The sequence below is a fragment of the Diospyros lotus genome, chromosome 6 (assembly GCF_014633365.1).
Source record: "Diospyros lotus cultivar Yz01 chromosome 6, ASM1463336v1, whole genome shotgun sequence".
NCBI lineage: Eukaryota > Viridiplantae > Streptophyta > Magnoliopsida > Ericales > Ebenaceae > Diospyros > Diospyros lotus.
Window position 1 is genome coordinate 21,570,530 of NC_068343.1, and position 21,941 is coordinate 21,592,470.

General features: G+C 37.0%; 1 protein-coding gene across 8 annotated transcripts; it reads right to left on the reverse strand.

Moving 5' to 3' along the window:
* Positions 1-545: 545 nt before the first annotated feature.
* On the reverse strand, positions 546-17,547 carry LOC127803601 (uncharacterized protein At5g64816-like). Of its 8 annotated transcripts, none has more exons than XM_052339977.1 (4): positions 17,380-17,547; positions 7,423-7,474; positions 7,287-7,339; positions 546-1,363 (listed from the first exon to the last, which is right to left on the reverse strand). In XM_052339977.1, exon 4 carries the CDS (start codon positions 1,311-1,313, stop codon positions 930-932), a length of 384 nt encoding a protein of 127 aa, XP_052195937.1. In that variant the 5' UTR covers positions 1,314-1,363; positions 7,287-7,339; positions 7,423-7,474; positions 17,380-17,547; the 3' UTR covers positions 546-929. The 8 variants fall into 8 exon arrangements, with proteins under 8 accessions (XP_052195937.1, XP_052195941.1, XP_052195942.1 ...); XM_052339981.1 differs by lacking the exon at positions 7,287-7,339 and adding an exon at positions 7,174-7,223 and having other exon boundaries at positions 7,340-7,474; XM_052339982.1 differs by having other exon boundaries at positions 7,423-7,483; positions 17,380-17,544.
* Between the last annotated feature and the right edge of the window lie 4,394 nt (positions 17,548-21,941).

A 21,941-nucleotide genomic window follows, 5' to 3' on the forward strand; every position in this document is an offset into this window, starting at 1 on the left:
CACTGACATCATGCATACATGATAATAAATTACCCTCCACTATTAAAAAGAAGAAGAAAATTATGATGTAGCATTCATATATTAGGAGAATGTTGGTAGCTCTCTTCTAGGCGCCCATGAAATGCCTTCTTTATGATGCCATGTCGATGTCCTCATGTCAGTCATCCTTCTTAATTGGGTGGCAATAATTGGGTTGTAGTCAATCCGGCAAGGTTGTAGTAAACTCTTTATTTTTTTTTTATTTAGGTAAAATAATTTTTAGCCTATGTTATAAGTACTCTATGAGTTACATTATGAATTATAAATGCATCATAAATGATAAAATTATCCCTCGCACCTCCATGCTTCACCGTCTTAAGTGAAGAATATTTTAATCATGCTCACGTCGCCTCACCACCTCACTTCATCACCTTGATGAAATATTTTAAACATTTTAACTACATTATGTAACTCATGATATAATCCATAAAGTACCGATAGGATTTTCCATAATTCCTCAATCACAAATGGCCAGAAAAATTTGAGTAGAGAGAGACCTACAGGCATACAGCTAGCGTAGCTAGAATCAAAGTAGAGATTTTAATGATTATCTTTACAAACTTAAGAGGTGAATCTAAATAATCAAAGAAAAACCACCGCCATTGTCCTTGAAAAGATTCAAAATAATGCAGATGAGTAATGTTGTTTGTTTTGCCTCCTCATCTCACAATTAGTTCTAATTAGGCAAAATGTAGACATTACTCTGCAATAATAATGCAGAAAAAAGACAAGTTACACCACAAGGAAAGGGATACAAACCCCTCTCTCTCATCTGAATCCCATTGCACCATGCTAAAGCCTAAATTTGAAGGGATAACCACAATTGTGCTCAGCCTAAACCGCATGTTGTACAAGACTACAGTTTGGATTTGCACATGCAAAAATATGCACTACGTCGAACGAGATGATGCAGACAGTTTAAGGCATTCGCTTTGGCATCTTCGAAGGCAGACGTCGTTCCAGTTGGGTACTTGATGCTGGTTCACGCAGACAGCCCGGGCGCAGGCATCTGAGCATGCATCGATCTCAGAGACACCGCAAACGGTAACACAAGTATCAGGAATGGGGTCTTTGGAGAATGCCCCGACCTTCTTGAGCATTCTCTTAGATGTGCATACCCTCTCACAGACAAAGATATCATCAGAAGTCTTCTCTCTTCGTTGAGCACCCTTTGTTCTTTGCTCTTCAGCACGCCATCTCTTCATTCTAAAAGCTTGCCCTGCAACAAGAGCCGGAATAGCAGCTCCCAGAAGGGACCACCAAACTTCCACCATTACTTTTGAAGTAATCAAAGCTCTCTCTTTTCTTCTTTTACTTCTGCACCCTAAATTTCAGGAATAAATAAGTAAATATATAAAATTAATTGTTTGCATGCTACCTTCAGAATTATTAAGAAACTATTCATTCACATCTCTTACTAGGGGAAAGAAGAAATGAACAGAATGATATATCATCTCCACTTCAAAACGTTCCAAACCTTACAGAGTGCATGGTAAGTTCCAATTAATGAAGGAACCGCATTTGAAAAGAAATCATTCATGCAGTTAATTGCACTACTTTCGGGACAAAAGAAATATTTTATATTACAAATTTGCCGAACTTAACAAGAAATAATTCAATATGCAGCCTCTGGAGAACATATTAAAGTCTTCCAATTGACCTTTGTAGAACCACCGCCAACAACAACAACAATTACAAGCTTTAATCTCACAAGGTGTGGTCAGCCACATTAATTACGACTCTCCAACCATCTCTATCTCATGACTGTATTTTCTATAATGCAGTTATCCATGTCATCTATTAGGGTTTCCCACAAAAATGTTCTTTTTAAAACTTCCTCCACCTTGAAGCAGACAACTGTCGTACAAATAGTGCATCAGTCCAGGTCTGTGCCAGTAAAATACCAGGGTCCTTCGAAATGGTAGAAAGTACCTTAGGTTCTAGCTGGAGCTATGTTGCATATATAATCAATTTTATAGACCAACGAAACAGCATAATTTTGTTGCCATAATGAAGAGTGATCACTATGACATCTCCATTGATAATGTCCTTGACATGTCACTGATCTTAAATGTCTTCTTAGAAACCTTTATCAATACTCTCATTCAATATTTCTCCACTAGTTATTGTTTCTTTTCATTAGGCATGACGTGATGCAGGAACATAGAAGAGGGACTCTGGGAATAGTGGGACCACAAAAAGGCCAGACAAGGTGAAAAATAAACATGAGGATAGAATTGTTATTTGATTGGATGCATACTCAAAATGGGCAGAAAATTTATAGATCATTTCATGGAGAAATGAAAAATATACACAGCTAGAAGTTCAGGGGTACAATGGATACTGGTCAAATCCCACCTTTAGAGCAAGGAATATTTCTTCACCATTTTTATCAATTTCTTTTTTTCCCTTCTTTTTAGCCTTTTCATTATTTGCATACTTCTTTTGATTTAAGGATTTCTTACCCAGAAAGACTAATTGGCCACAATAAACTGTCCTTTATAAATTTTCCATTCTTTTTTTTTTTTTTTTTTTTTTGGTGGCTGAATACGTCTTCTGATTTCCATCAATCTATATTTATTTTATCTCAGTTTTTCAGTTCTAGTAATTTTTCTTATTTTCTTGTACATTTTATTTTGGCAAGGTCAAAACTTGATTGGTATATAAGATTGTAATATTCATAGAAGCATTCTAGACTTAATGATATGTCACATTTTCAAACTCCAGTGTTCTTGTGTGAATGTGAGAACCATCTGTTCCCTCAAATGTATCTACCCTTAAAATCCACACTCCAGCAGTATTTAGTTCTTCCTATTGATCAAAACAAGGTCCACATCGCTGTGATCCAATGGCACATAGGCACAGAACAGAGAAACTTTTACAATAGTGATACATTCAAGAAACAATGGCAACAGTTGAAGGAGATTCAAATATGTTATGGAGAGTATCAACTACAACAATTGACCGCTAGTGAGCAAAGCAAAGCTGCCAAAGGACATTGAATGAGGGAGCAGAGATGCCAAGCATACCAGGCCTAACATGTAGCTCGCCCATGACTCGAGCTATAGTCAACCCGGCAATGAGTTAGAAATCCACAACCAACTAGAACTTTCAACCTACCCCTTTGCAAAAACCAATGAAGCCAAAGAAAAAAAAGAAAAAGAAAAAAAGGAAAGGTACTTGCAGAAACTACTAAAAACCAAGACAGCTCAATGGATTTAGCAGTACATTTTCTTTTCCTTTTTTTTTTTTTTTGGCTAAAGACTCAGCAGTACATAAAGCAGTGGTTCGCAGCGGGGTGATACATACTGTTGATAGGTCAGTTAAAAGACATAATTTCAATTGCTGTCCCAAACAATCTATCAATCTAGTAGCAAATCAAAAGATGGGCGGTGGTTCTTTTGAAATTGAAGATTGTGAAGATGATCCTATTGAATGGACATATGAGGATAAAAACTATTTGTGCAATGGTGACATACATATGCTCATAAAGAAAATATTTAGCTACATGGTATTTTCAAGATTGGTTGTTTTGTTGACCAACCAATTTATGACCTGATCATTTGATGATAGAACTCGTAATATTATTGTGATGAGAATAATGGTCAACAATTTGCAACTGCCAACACAGAAACACCATTCTTCCTCTACAGCTAAGGTACATGAGGGTGATGTTAATAAGGGATCCGGGATTGGTGTTACTTTCCATTCTCAAGCACCATAAAAGAAAAGTCCTACAATGTGATGAACATGGATGTTTGTCAAATGCTTACTAGGGAAAGCATGAAAGTTCTGATCTTAACAGAGTCCATAGCGACAACAGCAACAGATACAAATTTTACAAGGATAACATTAGATTATTTTGCAACTTTGAAGCAAGCAGGCATGGCAACTACTATGAATAACAACAGCACCCATTTGAGAGTATGAAAGCCAAACAAGCATGATGGATTTTTGCAGTGCTGTTCAAATGGGATGCTAAAATGGATGTGCATCCATACAAAAAAGGATAAAATTAGAAATGAAATTATTTGCAATAAGGTCGGAATGGCTCCTATCAAATATAAGATATATGAGACACAATTAAGATTTTTTGGCCATATGAGAAGAGCGAATGGAATGGAACAAGTATTTAGCAAGAGGGGTAGAAAGCCCATGGAAAACTGTGGGAGAAACTTAGGTTTGGAATTAATTATATGGGCCTCAGAGAAGATAAAACCATAGATAGAAATTAATAAAAAGCTAGAATTCATATAGTCGATCCCACATACTAGGATTCAAGCTTGGGATGATATTGCTCAAAAGGGAAAGCAATGAAATCGTAGTTTTGGAAGTGATACTCAAACAAGTCCAACCCTTATATGATTAAGGAGTTGATGACTAAAGATTTGACACCTCATATAAGAACTATCCATCACAAGATTGACCTGGTCATTAAAGTCTTCCAAATGGGCTAACACTATTTCGTGAGCCCAAGCAAGTTCAAGATTCTACAACAAGAAAATAAATAAACTATTACAGCATGGCTTGATCTACAAGACAACAAGAGTCCTTGACTCCTTGTAATTTTTTCAACTTTGCTGACCCTAAAGAAGGGCAACAATTGGTGAATTTGCATCAATAGGGACATAATCAGATCACAATCAAGAACTGATTCCAAAAAAAGTGAAGTAACAAAATAGTAGTTCCACTAGTAGTCTCCAACAATGTCCATCCCTTGCTTGCAGAACTAAGGAGAGGATACCTCCTACCATGAACACCAAGTGCAAGATTGACTTGGTTCTTAGAGTAAGTCTTCTGGATCTGCTATACTGTTGGATGAGCCCATATAAACTCAAGATTCTGCAAGAACAAGTCAATAAACTATTACAGCAAGGTTTGATCCAAGGAACATGGGTTCTTGTGTTGTTCCAGCCTTATGGACCCTGACAGAATTGTGTTAATGGTATGGCCGTAAGCAAGATGCAGCTGGACAACATTCTAGATACGCTAGATGGGACCAAGGTGTTTCAAAAATTGACTCAAGTGGCTACCATTAAATTTGGAACTTCCCAGGTGACCAGTTGAACACGGCCCGATGAAATAAGGGAAGGGTTCTATGACCAACCAGTCCAAGCTATCAAATGCGCCTACATATTCAGGCATTCTAGGGTTTTTTTTTTTTTTTTTTCCCGCCAGAGGGGGGGGGGGGGGTGTATTCAAAGATCTCAGCCAAGAGGCCAAAAATCAAGTAATTTTTAATGATGAAAAGAGCCTAATGTCAGATCCTCGGATCTGACAAGGGATCATTTAGGTAGGATTAAGAGTTAGAGAGAATTTGGGGGGAGAGTTCAGATGGAAGGGAGGGAAACAGCAAGAAAGAGGGAGAATGTTCGAGAGAAAGATAACAGAAAAGAATTCAATTCATTTCTCAACGGCTTTCCCTCCTCTAGCTATGCCTCATTTATAGCCTAGCAATACATTTATCCAGAATATCCGGAATGTACAATCCAATATAGCACAACCACTTAATAGCTAAGTACAAGCAATGCAAGCAGCAAGCATCAGAAGAGAAATACAATGATCTACGACCCATCCGCCCCTAGGAATGTGACAAAGTACACCCAGAATTTTATGTGATGGTAGGATTCCATTAAAGACAGAAAATTTTATAAGACATTTATATGACTAGTTTTGTTGTATGGTACAAAACGTGGGGCAGTAAAACACCAACATGCAAAATATGACCCTAATGAAAATGAGGATGAGATAGATGTGCAGCCATATAAGAAAAAATATAATAGAAATGAGGTTGTTTGTAATAAACTCAAAGTGAGTCTTTGTCACATTCCAAGGGCAATAATTGTAATTTTCTTTTTCTTTCTGTTATATATATTTGTCCTTAGCTATGAATTCTGATTGTACTGCACAAGGGTGCATAGACTGTGAGGTCATACGGTTGTACTGCACATGGGTGCATGGGCTGTGAGGCTATAAATAAGCCACAGCTGGAGGAAGGGAATTCATGTTAAGAAATGAACTGAATATTTTGTTATCTCTCTCTCACTTTCTGTTATCTTTCTCTCCCTTTCTCTCGAGCATTCTCCCTCTTTCTTGTTGTTTCCCTCTCTTCCATCTGAACTCTCCCTCCCAATTCTGCTCTCTCGATCTCTTAATCTTCTTAATTTCCTTTCTAAACCCTAGCCCAATCCTAAGTTGTGACAGTCTTATTGAAGATAAGATGTGAGACACGATTATGATAGTTTAGTTATGTGAGAAGACGACCAATAAAGGCTCCTATGAGGGTAGATGGAATGGAACAAGTATCTAACAAAAGAGATCAAGACTAAAAAAAAACTTGCCATGGTGCACATGTATAATATTAGTTATAAGAGCTTGAAAAAAGGTAAGACAATAGATAAAAATGACCGAAGAGCTAGAATTTATCTAGTGGGATAAAGGCTTGATATGTTATTATAGGGTGTGTGGATTTCATCACGGGTCATATGTCCACATGGTACACACACCAGTTAAAGTTTTTCCTTTTTTTTTTTTTATATCTTTATCAGGTATGTATACAATTTGGATATATTGTGCGTGACAATAACTACACACCAGATTTTTTTCTTCAAAGATATCATGTATAGATACGGGTAAGAGCTAGACAACTTGGGCATGGGACATATAAGATGCGATAAGAGCATCTTGGCAGTGAAGCTCCTTATTGTATGACTATATAGGTGTCAAAAAAATATGTGAAGCACTATTACACATGCCAAACTTCCCAGGAACGAGCACTAAATACAGGCCACTATGCTCTTCTTATCACAAAAGCAGCAAGACAGTATTTCTCTCCAAACCTTGTTCGAATTGTATGAGGTTTTAACCATTAGTTGGTAATGAATCTGATGAGTTTCATGTGTTGAAAGTTAAAATCAAATTCTTTTTTTATTTTTTTTTCTTTTTTTTTTTTTTTTGTTTTTTCCTTTTGGTTGATTGGTTCTGCAAGATGGCATATTTCATCACCTATCACAAGATATCGAATATTAATCATATTGCTAAGCTATACTTCTAAGAGGTAGCCTGTTTAGATGCTTTGCTAGAAAGCATAATCTTTGATCATGATAGCAAGTTCAGCACTCATTTTTAACAGACCTTGTGGAGAAGATTTGACCTATCACTGTAGCATAAGCAACACTTGCCATCTTCAAAAGACAAACAAAGAGACATGGTCATCAGATTATTGGGAAACATTATATGAAGTTTACCTCAAGACAATTCAAAGGCAATGTGAACTTTGATGTACCCCAAGATAGCTCACCTACAATAACATGCCAAACAGATCCACTGAGAAATCACCATTTAAGGTCATGTATATACACCCAACACACCACTGTAGCTGACCATGCACGTACACCCTCCGTTGTGCACTCTGGGTCTCGTTTCTCTTCTGAAGCTGCTTGGACTAAGTGTAATTGTTAGCACTAGACCAAAAAATTACAAAGATGCATGCAGAAGTTGAGCAAAAATTGGAGTATGACAACAAGTACAAGAAATTTGCAAACAGAGACAAGTGTAACCAAACTTTCGGAGTAGAAAATAAGATGATGGCTCTGGTGGGCACATGCAAAAGATTAAATAAAAGAAGATTGTTTCATTCCTATCCTACAAAAATCAAAAACAATGCTAAGCAGTGGATCTACTTAACAATTTTGCAATGTCAAAGACTTTCAGTTTGTAATTTTTAATTTGTAGTAATGTGTTCTACTTGTGTTTTTGTTTTGGCCAAGCTACAAGTTCCCCTTATATAGGGTGCAATCTTCACGCAAAGGCATTTCAAAATTAAAAATATTTCATATTTCAAAACTTTGCTTTCTTTTTTCTATAGATGAAAGAATCCTCTGTCATGACCCCAAGAGCATTAGTTGTAATTGTTCTTATTTGTATTTTCCTTAAGAGTGTAGTTACTTGAGTTGTTAGTTGTTAGTTCTTGTTAGTTGGTTAGTTGGTTGATAACTGAATTGGGTGTAAACAACCTACAAAGAGGCTATAAGTTATAGAATAAGGGCTATGAATGAAACATTCTGATTTCCCTCCCACTCTTCTCTCTCCCTTTGTATGTCTAAAGCCTCTCTTTTCCTTCTCCATTTCTCCCTCTTTATGTTATGTTTCCTTCCCCATTTTGTTCTTCTTCTTCCAAATTCTTATTCCAACCCTAGGAAACCCTAGGGTTGTAACAATTGGTATCAGAGCCAACTGTTCTTGGCTGTAGATCCAACTAATTCCAGTAGTGTTTCCGACGATTCTGACGACAAAATTCAATAGCAAACCTAGGTTGCAGAGGATTCAGTGGGGGTGGAATTGAACGAGTCACATGAGATAATTCAATAAGCAGCAAGATTCAGTAATTCTGGAAATTGAATGGTGATTGGGCAATTCTTGGGGCCAATTGTCAAGTATTAGGTAGGTTCTTGGTGCAGTTGAATTCCATCATTTCTTGGGTGTCAATTGCGCTTAACACCCAAGCAAATTCCAATGATCTTGGGTTAGAATTGAAGGCAAAGCAGGCTAACGAAGCTAATTCTACAGACGACTGCTCAAATTTGAAGTCACAGCAAATCGACTCTTGGAACCAATCTAGGGCACTACATGCGACCAAGGTGAGAAGGAAGGCATGACCAAAAGCAGAGCCTTGAGCGATTGAGGTTGGAAACTGTCCAAGAGCAATTTGCGCAAGCGACACAATCAAAGGCGAACAATTGCCGACTTGGTAGCAATTGATTATCAAAAGACATGGCGAATTCCTTCAACTCCTGCTCCGGTTAATGGCAATCCAAAACTGAAGGCAGAGTAGACCCAGTTATCAACGGATTCCGATTGAGGCAGAATTGAGTTGGCGGAACTTGAACCTGCTAAGGAGGCGGACTAGGTTTGCTAAAACTAAATTCGATTTTTGTGGGGATCCTCAGAAGCTGATCAAGAAGCTATTATATAGGAGAATTTGCAAGGACTTGAACTGAGAAGATGGATACAAGAATTGCAAATACTTGGGACAGAATTGACAGCAAATTGGAAGGTTTATAAGTAAGTTTGATGAATTTTTTATTAAGTCTACCAAGAAGAATCAAGTTGGAGACAAGAGTTACAATGAGGAGTTCAACAAGTTGAAACATGAGAACTCGGTTATGGAGTATTTGGTCAAGTTTGAGAAACTGAAAGCACAGGCACTCCATTCTCATCCAACCTTGAATGAGTCTTATTTCGTATCAAGATTCACTAATGGTCTTAATGATGCGCTAAGGCTTATGGTGAATATGTTTTGTCATATTACGGTGGAACAAGCGGCAGAGAAGGCGAGGCTACAAGAATTGGCACTGGAAGCCATTTGTAGAAAGTATGGGCTGACGCTTAAAAGTTTTCTGAAGAGTAACTAGCAAAACAAAGGTCTTTCTATGGCTACCCCTAGTTTACAGCAAGAAGTTGATAAATTTTCCGCGATGGATCAAGAAATTTAGGAAGTACAAGATAATCCTATTGAGGATATCTCTCTAGAAGATAAGGAAGTTGAAGATGTTGTGAACTCAATAAAGGATATGATCACAGCAACTCTGGATTTTGAAGACATCGAGTCTGTTTCTCTTGAAAAAAAAGGCACTCTTCCCATACCTAATGACAATACAAAGGTATAGGATAAAGTCATTCCTAGAAGATTAGTGAAGGCAATTCACATAAATGGCTATTGAAGGTTTAGATAGGAAATTGTATCCCATGTGAAATTGGTGAAAGTTACGGGGTTAAACTGTAATTATCTATAGTTTTCATTGGGATGTCCACCCTATTCTATAAATAGAGGAAAAGGGGTAGCTGGGTGTGTGCGAGTTATTCTCATTCGATTGTAACGTGTGCATATTCATTTTGAAAGGAAGGCTAGTTAGCAAGATAGCTTTATAATCTTGGGGAATGAGTGTTGGATATACTAGCGAATAGGGGAAATTGTTCATGCGGTTGTACTGATCATTCTTGGCAATAAAGAAGACTGCTCTTGGTGGGTGTTTGGACGCTGGATGTAGGGTTGCAACCACTTAGAACTAATGATAATATAGCTTGATTGATACTCATAAGCAAGAACAACATCCTCTTTTAAAGAGAGGATTATGAACAAAGAAGGAAAGAAATAAACTAAATATAGACAGCATCCTAATTTACATCTTTTACTTACTATATTTACATAATATTTACATAAAAGATAAATCCTAGAATATTCTAGGATCAAAGTCAAATCTCCCTTGATTTAAGCATATTTCCAACACTCCCCCTCAAGCTGGCTTATAGATGTCTTTCATAGCTAGCTTGCCAATAAGTTTATCAAATTGCTTCTTGTGAAGACCCTTAGTTAGAACATCAACAATTTGTTCAGTTGTTGGAAGATATGGCATGCATATTATTCAAGCATCGAGCTTCTCTTTGATAAAATGTTTGTCCACTTCTATATGTTTTGTACGATCATATAATACTGGATTATGAGAAATAGAGATAGCAGCCTTGTTGTCACAATAGACTTTTATTGGTTTCGACTGAGGAAACTTCAGTTCTTCAAGTATCCTTTTGATCCACATTCCCTCACAAATTCCATGAGCAACAGCTCTGAACTCTGCTTCTGCACTACTTCTAGCCACCACATTTTGTTTTTTGCTTCGCCAGGTAACTAGGTTTCCCCCAACAAAAGAACAATCGCCTGAAGTAGATCTCTTATCATTAACACTTCCTGCCCAATCCACATCAATGTAGATCTCAACTTGTAGGTGGCCATGTTTCTTGAACAGTAAGCCTCTTCCAGGAGTCCCTTCTTAGGATTCTGTAGACTGCTTCAAAATGCTCTGACCCTGACAAGTGCATGAATTGACTCACTATACTTACTGCAAAAGCAATGTCAAGTCACGTATGAGACAAGTAGATTAACCTTCCCACAAGTCTCTGATATTGTTCCTTGTCCTTTACTTCTACAGCTCTGGCAGCATATAGTTTCACATTAGGCTCGATGGGAGTCTCTGACACCCTGCAACCAAGTAAACCTGTTTCTCCAAGAAGGTCAAGAACATATTTTCTCTGATTAACAAAGATGCCTTCTTTGGATCTTGCAAACTCCATTCCAAGAAAGTATTTTAGGATCCCCAAGTCCTTGATTTGGAACACCTTTGCAAGTTTCTGCTTGAGGACTGCTAACTCTGTCTCATCATTACCAGTTAAAATAATGTCATCAACATAAACAATCAAAATTGTAACTTTACCATTCTTTGAATGTTTATAAAATATAGTGTAATCTGCCTGACTTTGAAGGAAGCCATAACTGGTAACTGCCTTTCCAAAGCGTTCGAACCATGCTCTTGGGGACTGTTTGAGACCATACAGGGATTTCTTCAGTCTACATACTTTGTCACTCCCAAGTTTATTTTCGAATCCCGGTGGCAAGCTCATGAAGACCTCCTCTTCAAGATCACCATTAAGAAATGCATTTTTGACATCAAGTTGGTGTAAGGGCCAATCTGAATTTACTGCAAGAGACAACAGGACTCTAATAGAGTTTATTTTTGCAACAGGAGCAAAGGTCTCTTGATAATCAATCCCATAAATCTGGGTGAAGCCTTTAGCCACTAGTCTGGCTTTGTACCTATCAACACTCCCGTCCGCCTTACATTTTATTGTAAACACCCATTTACACCCTACTACTTTTTATCTTTGGGCAGGTTAACTATCTCCCAAGTACCACTTCTCCTTAGAGCATTCATCTCTTCTATAACTGCTAATTTCCAGTTTGGATCATCCAAAGCTTCCTGTATATTCCTTGGCACAAACAAGTGTGAAATCCTAGATGTGAAAGCCTTATGATTCTTTGATAGTCTGTAGTAGGAGAGATATTTAGCAATAAGATATTTAGTGCAACTTCTGACATCTTTCCTAATTGCTATAGGAACATCAAGATCAGAAATAGTAGGTAAATGATTGAAAATAGTTAAAGAATCAACTTGAGAACTATTAGGTAAAGTGGAAGGAGGTGGACTAAATGTTGAAGTGGGATTTCCTGAACTTACAGTGCTATTTCTCGGGTTTTCAGACTGATTTTGTGCAGGATTGACATTCAAGTCTTTGTTCATTTGATGAAATCTCTTCTTCGTATAAACCTGAAGCTCAGAATTTAGATCATGATGATCAGTTTGTAGTAATTCTCCCCCTGCCCGAGAAACCCCTTTACTTGGCATCAAGGAACTAGAATCTCCTACGTGACTATTATCAGAAACATACAATTCCTTAGTAGGACAGATTGCATTTGGAAGAGGGACAGAAACATCCCAAAAATTGTCTTCATCTTCATGTTTCTCCCCCTGAAGGAAATTTTTGGAAAAATAGGGTTTGTTTTCAACAAAAGAGACATCCATACTCACGTAGATCTTTTTTGTGAGAGGATCATAACACTTATAGCCCTTTTTTTGAGAGGTATAGCCCAAGAAAACACATTTGACAGCCCGAGGATCAAGTTTTGAGCAAAATTGAGCAGGGATATGAACATACATAGTACATCCGAAAACTTTGACAAGGAGGTCCGAATGTAATCTAGTGTTAGGAAAAAAATCTTTTAGACACTCAAGGGGTGTTTGGTACTTTAATGCTTTAGTAGGCATCCTGTTTATCAAATAGGATGCCGTTAAAACAGCTTCACCCCATAAGTATTTTGGAATATGCATAGAAAACATGATGGCACGTGCTACTTCGAGTAAATGTTTATTTTTACGTTCAGCAATGCCATTTTGTTGAGGAGTATGTCGACAAGTAGATTGGTGGTGAATACCTTTTGTTTTCAAAAAATCCCCCAAGTGCTCATTGAAATACTCGGTGCCATTGTCAGAGTGTAAAATGTTAATTTTGGTTTGAAATTGGTTTTCAATCATAGTGTATAAATTTTTGAATAAATATTCCACTTCAGATTTTTTGTGCATCAAATAAACCCAACACAAACGGGTATGATCGTCTATAAAAGAAACATACCATTTTTTTTCCAGATAGAGTAGAAATTTTAGATGGACCCCAAACATCACTATGAATTATATAAAAAGGTTTGGATGCTTGGTAGGGTTTTGGGAAATGTGTAGAACGATGATTTTTTGCTAAAATGCAACTTTCACATTGAAAAGAAGAACAATTCATTCCTTTAAATAATTCAGGAAACAAACGTTTTAAATAGGCAAAACTAGGATGTCCTAGTCTAAGATGCCATAGCATAATTGTATCGTGAACAAGAATTGAACTAGTACTACTAAAGCCCTGAGCTTTTTTATTACCAGACGAAATTTCATCAAAATAGTAAAGACCTTCAATCATCCTAGCATGCCCAATCATCGTCCCCAAGTTCTGGTCCTGAAATTCACAATGGGATTCAAAAAAGGTAACATGACAGTTAGAATCTTTACAAAGTTTACTAACAGACAAAAGATTGCAGGCCAAATTAGGAACATGAAGGACAGAATTGAGATTAATTTTCTCGGTTAGTTTAATAATTCCTTTTCCTGCAATAGATGAAAAATTTCCATCGGCAATTCTGATTTTTTCATTGTCAAAGCAAGGATGATAGGTATTAAATAAATAAGGAGAACTAGTCATATGATCAGAGACTCCAGAGTCAATAACCCATGGAGAGGAATGTAGACAAGAAAGAGCTTTAGGTTTTCTACATGTGTGCGCCAAGGAAACACTAGGAATACCAAATGAGGAACTGGATTGTAACAGCTTCAAGAGTTGATCAATCTGCTCTTTGTTGAAGGGACTTGTGTCAACCTCATTCGCAGTGGGGACCCCACGATTACTGCCCTTGTCTCCTTGCTTGTTGCTTTTCCAATTTGCAGGTTTGCCATGAATTTTCCAACAGGTCTCACGAGTATGGCGTGGCTTGTTGCAATGGTCACACTAGACCCGAGGCCGTTCATTGCTCCTACGCTGGTAATTTGCAGCCTTGAAGGCAGTAGAATCAGTAAACAACGCAGAATTTTCAATCGACTCACCAACAGTTTTTTTGCCAAGCAAGACACTCATTCGGCTTTCTTCCCTTCTAACCTCAGCAAATACTTCACCAATAGGAGGAAGGGGAGATCAGCCAATAATCCTCCCTCGCACCTCATCAAATTCGATATTAAGACCAGCAAGAAACTTGTAAATACGACCATTTTCAACCATTTTCTTGTGGTGATTACAATCTTCAGTAGATTTCCACTCATAAGTGTTGAAGAGGTCAAGATCTTGCCACAATCTTTTCAAAGAATGGAAGTACTTAGTAACAGAATCATCTCCTTGACAAATCTCTCCCAGCTTCAGAGTGAACTCAAAAACCTGAGATTGGTTACCCAGATCAGAGTACATCTGATTTACATTATCCCACAATTCCTTAGTAGTAGGATAACACATATAATTGGAACTAATATCTTCATCCATAGAATTGACCAGCCAAGTCATGACCATAGAATTTTCAACATCCCAAATGGAATGTGTTGGGTCATCCATTGCAGGTTCCTTCTTGTCTCCCGTGATGTAGCCAATTTTTCCTTGTCCACGGATATACATCCGGACAAATTGAGACCAGCGAAGAAAATTATCACCATTTAAACGAATGGTGGTGATTTGGACAGAATGGGTGCTAGAATGGTTTGGCTGGGTTGTTGGAATTTTTGTTTGGATGGAAGCAGTAGGGTTTAGGGTAGTTTCAGAAGTAACTTCCGACATAAGGTTACCAAGAAGGAATGTGTTGGGTTTAGCTTATCACTTAGGAGTGGGAAAAAAAAAAAGAACAAGAAGGAACAATAAGGTTACCAAGATCTGAACGATGGCCAAGGCAGTAGGTGGCTGAGGCAAAGAGACCGCAAGCAACCGGTGGCTGAAGCAAGCAGTAGGCGGTAAGGCAGAGAGGCCGCAATCAATCGGTGGCTGAAGCAAACCCAACAGACCCAATCGAAGTGGGCGTCTCCTTCTTGAAACAATCTGGCGGTTGAAACGATCTCGCCCAGAGAGAACTTGCACTCGCAGGAGGTAGAAACGATCCTGGCGATTGACAATGGAGAGAAGACAGCCTTGGGTAGCAGCGACCAGGAGTCCCATGAGCAGTGACGGCTAGGCGATCTGGGTGGCCGCGACTGATTGACTGAAAGTGGCCAGCTCCGAGCTTCAGCGGCCAATAGAGAGGCTCCGACAGTCGCAAGGTATGGCAAAGGGCAAAGGGCCTAGGTAATGGATGGCTGAGATTAAATCTGAAGCTCTGATACCAACTTAGAACTAATCAAGGATAATATAGCTTGATTGATACTCATAAGCAAGAACAACATCCTCTTTTAAAGAGAGGATTATGAACAAAGAAGGAAAGAAATAAACTAAATATAGACAGCATCCTAATTTATATCTTTTACTTACTATATTTACATAATATTTACATAAAAGATAAATCCTAGAATATTCTAGGATCAAAGTCAAATCTCCCTTGATTTAAGCATATTTCCAGCACAACCATTGCAATCCGAACCGCTTGTCTCATGTGGTTTGATTTACATTTATGCTCTGTTTTTTATCCGTTCTTTCAATTCTGATAATGATTGATTTATATTCTGTTTTCAATCCGGGAGAGTATTAGAGAATTGGGAGAGGATTCTGTTCTTGTCTAAGTAAATCTCCTAAACCAGTGTATATATTTCAACAGGATCTACTGAATAGAGACAAAGAGGAGGAAGGAAAAAGCGGGAAAAAAATGTCAACGTGTGGCAAAAGATTTTGTTGACCTTTTAGGCACTACCAAGGAAATCACAGCAGCTAATATGGTTGGAGATTTCTTAGCCACTGAAGAGGCAGAGGAGTTGGTGTTTAGTAGAGGAAAATGAAGGCAATATTTCAAAAGAGCTTGAAATGCCTATTGAACAACAAGATGTTGTTTTCTCTCTCATTCATCAGATAAAGCCAAGAAGGAGAAAGAAAAAGCAGCCAAGGCAAGTAAGAGAAGAACAAGAAAAGGCAAAGAAGAATTCAAATTGTGAAGGCGGGAATTGGATGAAGAACAGGGTTAGCAGTTGCAAGTTCTTAGGGACAAGAACTCTCTCAAGGAGGGGGGAAATGTCATGATCCCAAGGGCATTAGTTGTAATTGCTCTTGTTTGTATTTTCCCTAGTGTGTAGTTACTTGAATTGTTAGTTGTTAGTTGTTAGTTCTTGTTAGTTGGTTAGTTGGTTGATAACTGAATTGGGTGTAAACAACCTATAAAGAGGCTATAGGTTAGAGAATAAGGGCTATGAATGAACTGAATGAAACATTTTGATTTCCCTCCCACTCTTATCTCTCCCTTTGTACATCTAAAACCTCTCCTTTCCTTCTCCATTTCTCCCTCTTTCTATTTTGTTTCCTTCCCCATTCTGTCCTTCTTCTTCTTCTAAATTCCTATTCCAAGTTCCAACCCTAGGAAACCCTAGGGTTGTGACATCCTCCATCCCCTAAAATGATATATAGTTGTATCATCCACTAAAATGGCATCTAGTTCATAACACTACTACTAGATCAAAAATGCAAGTCATGTTTGTTGTATCCAATTACATGATGCAAACCTAACAAATATCAAAGCTTAGGTTGAGCTTCTAGCTTCAAGTGGCACATGATAGCATTTAGTTGCAATATTTGGTCAACAAGTTCACAATCTAAAACACACATATTATTCAATCAAGCCCATCTCTTGCGTGATAAACAAGGACAAACACAAAGGAACCGGATTCCAGTACTACTAAGTGTCATAGAAAACAACTACAAAAGCATTTTTTGTTTAAGCAATAAACAACAATAGTCACTGCCGACATCGTTTGAAAATGCCAACAACAGAATGCCACTGAAAATCAACCCCATAACTGTCTCCATGAGAAATATCGAGCATTCCCAAAATTAAAAAATACATATCGCTCCTTGAGATCAAGTTTGAACTTCAAATTTCCTAAACCGGATCCCGATTACACATACAAGCACTAATTAATCCAATCATAAACCCAAACTTATTTAACCTGTGCATGTAAATATTACATGATACAAATGCACGCCTAATATTACAGAAAAACGTTGACGAGTGCCAAGATTGAAAAGAAAATCACAGAGAAAAAGAAGACAGAGAGAAGAAGGGTAAAGGCGGTATTAGAAGCAGTAGAGATCAAAGGACAGAAGTTAGCAGACCTTTAGTTTTAGCGCTATTTTATTGCGGGCTCTGTGAAATGTAGTAGGGTTTACGCTTTGAAACATTGCAGACGAAGACAAGTGCCGGGATTGAAACAAAATCAGAGAGAAAGAGAAAAGAGGGGAAACCTGTAGATGCAGTACTAGTAGTAGCAGCAGGAATTGAGGAGCAGTAGAGGGGCGTCGTCTTCACTGTCAGCTAGGAGGATTCGCCGATCGTGTCGACCGAGCGGAGAGAGCGAAGAGAAGCCCACCCACCATCCGGACTGAAAATTGATAAATAATAGAAATAAAACTCATAACTAGAGAAAGCTATTAATTAAATGTGAGGAGAGTTATAGCTCCTATATGGAGTTTTCATCTTAAATTTATTTATTTATTAGATGATTTAAATTACGACATCAAAAATAATAATAAGTTAAATATTATGATGTCACTAAGGTGATGAGTTTGTCAATATTTATAAGTTAAATCGACCATTTTCTAGCGATAAAAGATATTCATGGTTGCATTTAGAGATTTTTTTTATTTAACAAAAAAGAAAAATATTTCATAAAAATATGATAAAATAGAATAAGCAATCCTCAAGTGATTTTAGTAGAAATAAAAAATTGCATGGTAGAGAAATTACTTGGTAGGTAAGTTCATAAATGTGAACATATTTAATAACTTTCAAGATCTTACTTGGTTGACATATGACAAGTCATCTTTAGCCTCACACCCCATCGTGCTAAGCTACCATCACCCTCAAATATCGTGACAATCTATCTTCAATTTCAAATTGTTAGGTTATTTACAGTCTCAAGATTTATCTAAACTTGACTCGACTCACAAAAAGGGATTTCGTAAATTCGAGAATAAATTAACTAAACCTAAGATTGAATTACTCTGTCCAACTAGAACTCTCACCTTAATTAAGTGATAAGATTGATCATGATTTAATAATATTTTCTAAAATTATTTAGGAATTAATTATAATCTCAATAAATTTTGGATAAATCGCGTCCTCTAAATCTTAAAGAATGTGCTATTTGGAAATAAGTATAATCTCTTCAAATTCACCTATGATTACTATCTCTAGATGACATATAATAAAGAGAATTAATATTAAGTACAAAATTATCTCTAAACTATTATAATTAAAGGATGATCTCTTGTCTAGAGTAAACATTCTCGATTATAATCTTTAATTTCCTTATTCTATTTTTAGGGGTGTGCAATCGGTTATAATCGAACCGAACCGACTGAAAATCATGAACCGAACCGAACAAAACAATATGTAGTGACTAAATCGACCGACTAACCTAACAAACCGAATTAATCAAAATCAAACTAACTGAAATCTAAAACATAATAACCGAACTGAAAATCGAACTGGAACACAAAATAAGCAAGAGATCGAACATTAGTTCGGCCTTACTGTTGCCGCTAGCCGACCGGTGATTCCAATGATCGAAACCAATAATCGAATTCCCTAAACCACAGTGATCCACATACCCGAAAATCAAAAGCATCTAATGATTGGATTTTAGTAGATCTAGGTTTCAATATAAAATAGAAGTAGCCGAAAAACTTACTGAAAGGGCCATTGGCATCATCTTCGTCTTCGTCTTCGTCTCTAGCCATCATCTTTGCCATCGGCGAGGGATGGTGAAGGGAGATAGAAAGGACTCCTAGTGAGGCGAGGGATAGAGAACATCGTCAGAAAGAACGGCGACACCGTTAGAATGGACCGGCACCATTAAAAAGGACAGAGATTCAAGAGAAGACAAACATGAAAGTCTCAGGGACATCACAGTGAGACGTCATAGGGACTCTAGTGAGGCAAGGGATGGAGAATAGGAGAAGACTATCGGGAAGGAGAATACGAGAAGGCTATCGGGAAGGAGAATAGGAGAACAAAACCCGTGTGGGGTATTGTGCCCTGCCAGAACCCGCATGGGGTGTTACGCCCGCGTGGGGGGGGTTCGAGTGGAAGGGTTATAGGTATATGATTCGGTTTGGATTTTTCAGTTATTTCAAGCAAAAAACTGACTTGAACATCGAAAACTGAACCTTCCAAAAGAAATTAACCGAACCGAAATTTTGAAAAAAAAAAAATAACCGAACCAAACCGACCGAACTTGTTGATTCGGTTCAGTTTAACTGAAATTGTGCTCACCCCTATCTATCTTTACTATTGTTCCACGTCTAGACATCAAAATAGCTTTCTCAACAAGTAACAAAATAATCCTTTTGATCCTTATTTCGCAAGTTCATTGACCTAGAGTTCTATTTGTGGTCCGAGCTATTTGGACTATCTAAATGAATATTTTGATTGTCAATTCTTCATATCATCACTATTTATCCTTTTTATCAAATAGGGAAATCAAAAGTAGAGAATAAAAGTTACAAAATGAAACTAATCTTATTATTATTTAAAAATGTCTAATCAACTTAAAAAGATAAATATCATGGAAAACAAATATGACGATTAAAAATGTAGTCTAGTGATAAATAATAGTGTTTGTGAGTTTAAAACCTTAAGTTATCTCTCATTTTCTTTCTTAGTAGGTTAAGAGTGGTATAACCTAAAAAGAAAAAGATAAATATGTAAACTAATATAATCTAACTAAAATCTTAGAGTTATTTGAACTTTGTTAGTTTAATTTAACAAGTTTTATGATAGGGTTTTTAATTAAATTTTCTCCTAATCTTGTAATCCTCCATCTCTTTCACCCATGTCTTTAACATTTACTTGGTTGTGGTAATTGTGTATAATTTTTTAATTTTAATATTTAAAAAAAAAAAACAAAGCCACAAAGTGACAAAAGTTTATGTAAGATGCATGATGTATTTAGGGTTGGCTTGTAAACGAGATGAGTTGCTCGTGAGCGACTTGATGCGTAGAGCTTGATAAGAGTTTTTCGTGTTTGAATCATGTTATAAACGAGTCGAACTCGAGCGAGCTTGAGCAAGACAAATCTCAACTTGATTCGAGTCATGAACAAGTTCATGAATATGCCCTTAAATCTCCATCTTTATGCTTGGTTGGAGTTTAATCTTAAATCTCATTTTTTTTTCCTTTTCCATTTGTCGATTTGTGAAGCATATTCTAACCTTATGTCTGAATCTCAATCACCTCCACCATTCATTCCTCTTGCCGTCAACACTGCCATTGCCACCTCTGTTATCTGTGGCCTTCGCCATCAACGCTTATTTTTCGTCATTTTCACCATCAACACCATCATTCTCTACAATTCTTGCTGCCTTCGCCATTCGTCTCCCTAGCCATTGATGCCTCTTTCTTGCCATTCTTGCTATAGACACCATCATTCTCAGCATTTTCATTGCCTCCACCATTTGTCTATCTCGTCGTGACGTCTCTTTCTTACTATTATCACCACTTTTACTACATTTATTGCCGCTTCTATCATTTGTTTGTACCGCAGTTTGTTGCTAGCATTACTCTGGTAGACAATCTGTCTTCCTCCAGATAATTTGCAACCTTTGTTGAGTGGTTAACAACAGTTTCCTCCTTTACAATAGTGGCGGATCCAAGAAGGGCTAACACGGGCTTCAGCCAGTGCCAGCTTCAACCCAAACATATATATATATATATATAAGCCCACACAACCCTTGAATCCGTGCTAGCCCTTATTGGATCCCCTCTACTTTACAACATATATATATAATTATATCCCCCCTTGGAAGAGTGATCAAGAAATCAGCTTGTTCGTGTTTTCGTCGTTGTATAAAATATGGCACCTTTTAGTGTCATTTTTACGGGGAGTCTCCAACTATTAATATAATTGTAAATTAAAGTGAAAATAAGTTTAACTTTCAAATTAAAATTAATTCAGTTGATATCAATCATTCACGCAATGATAATTTGAATTGAAACAAAATTGTCGCTATAATTTTAATCTAATCAAATTTTGAGATAAGCACATATATTATCTCATGTATTGGTGTTTCATAGACCATAATATAAACCCGAAATACTCAAGATAAATGCTACATGTACCCAATACAATCAACATTTTCCAAGGGTAAAAGACCACCCTTAACCTTTATTTATTCCTTAACTTGGATTCCAAGCTTGTACAATTTATTTTTACGACTTTAAAATTTAATTTATCTTAACCCCTTAACTTATAATCTCATGCATCAATTTGACTCAAGTGAACCTAGTCTGGATTTAATTTGAACCACAAGTGGAAATACTCACAATTTGAGGGGGTAAAATTAATAAACACTAATTGAACTTTAAAGTTGTAATTATTTACCTACTGAACTTTAAATTATAATTACTTACTCATTGAACTTTACTCAACGTCAACCATTCATTACTCGTTATAACTCCGTCAGATATTACAAAAGAAAAATGTTAACGAAATCCAACGTGGCAAAGGTAAATTTAAGATACACTAACTGAATTTTAAAAATGTAACTACTTACTCACTGAAGTTTATTCAAAGTCAACCATCTATTACCTCGTTACATCACCGTCTGATCTTGAAACATATTAAAAGTTTTTTGTATGAATTTGAGATCACTTACTTCCCAAACCAAAAGCCAAAAATTAAACTAATTATTCAAATTAAAAAAGCTACTGATGCAAACCAAAAAGTTTCCAAATATCTCTCAGCTACATACTTAATTATGTAGTGCCTATTTGTGCCATTTCTAATATAGGTGTGGATGGGATT

Coding starts and splice junctions, on each gene's coding strand:
- LOC127803601 (XM_052339977.1), bottom strand. CDS start 1,313: ATGGTGGAAGTTTGGTGGTCCCTTCTGGGAGCTGCTATTCCGGCTCTT.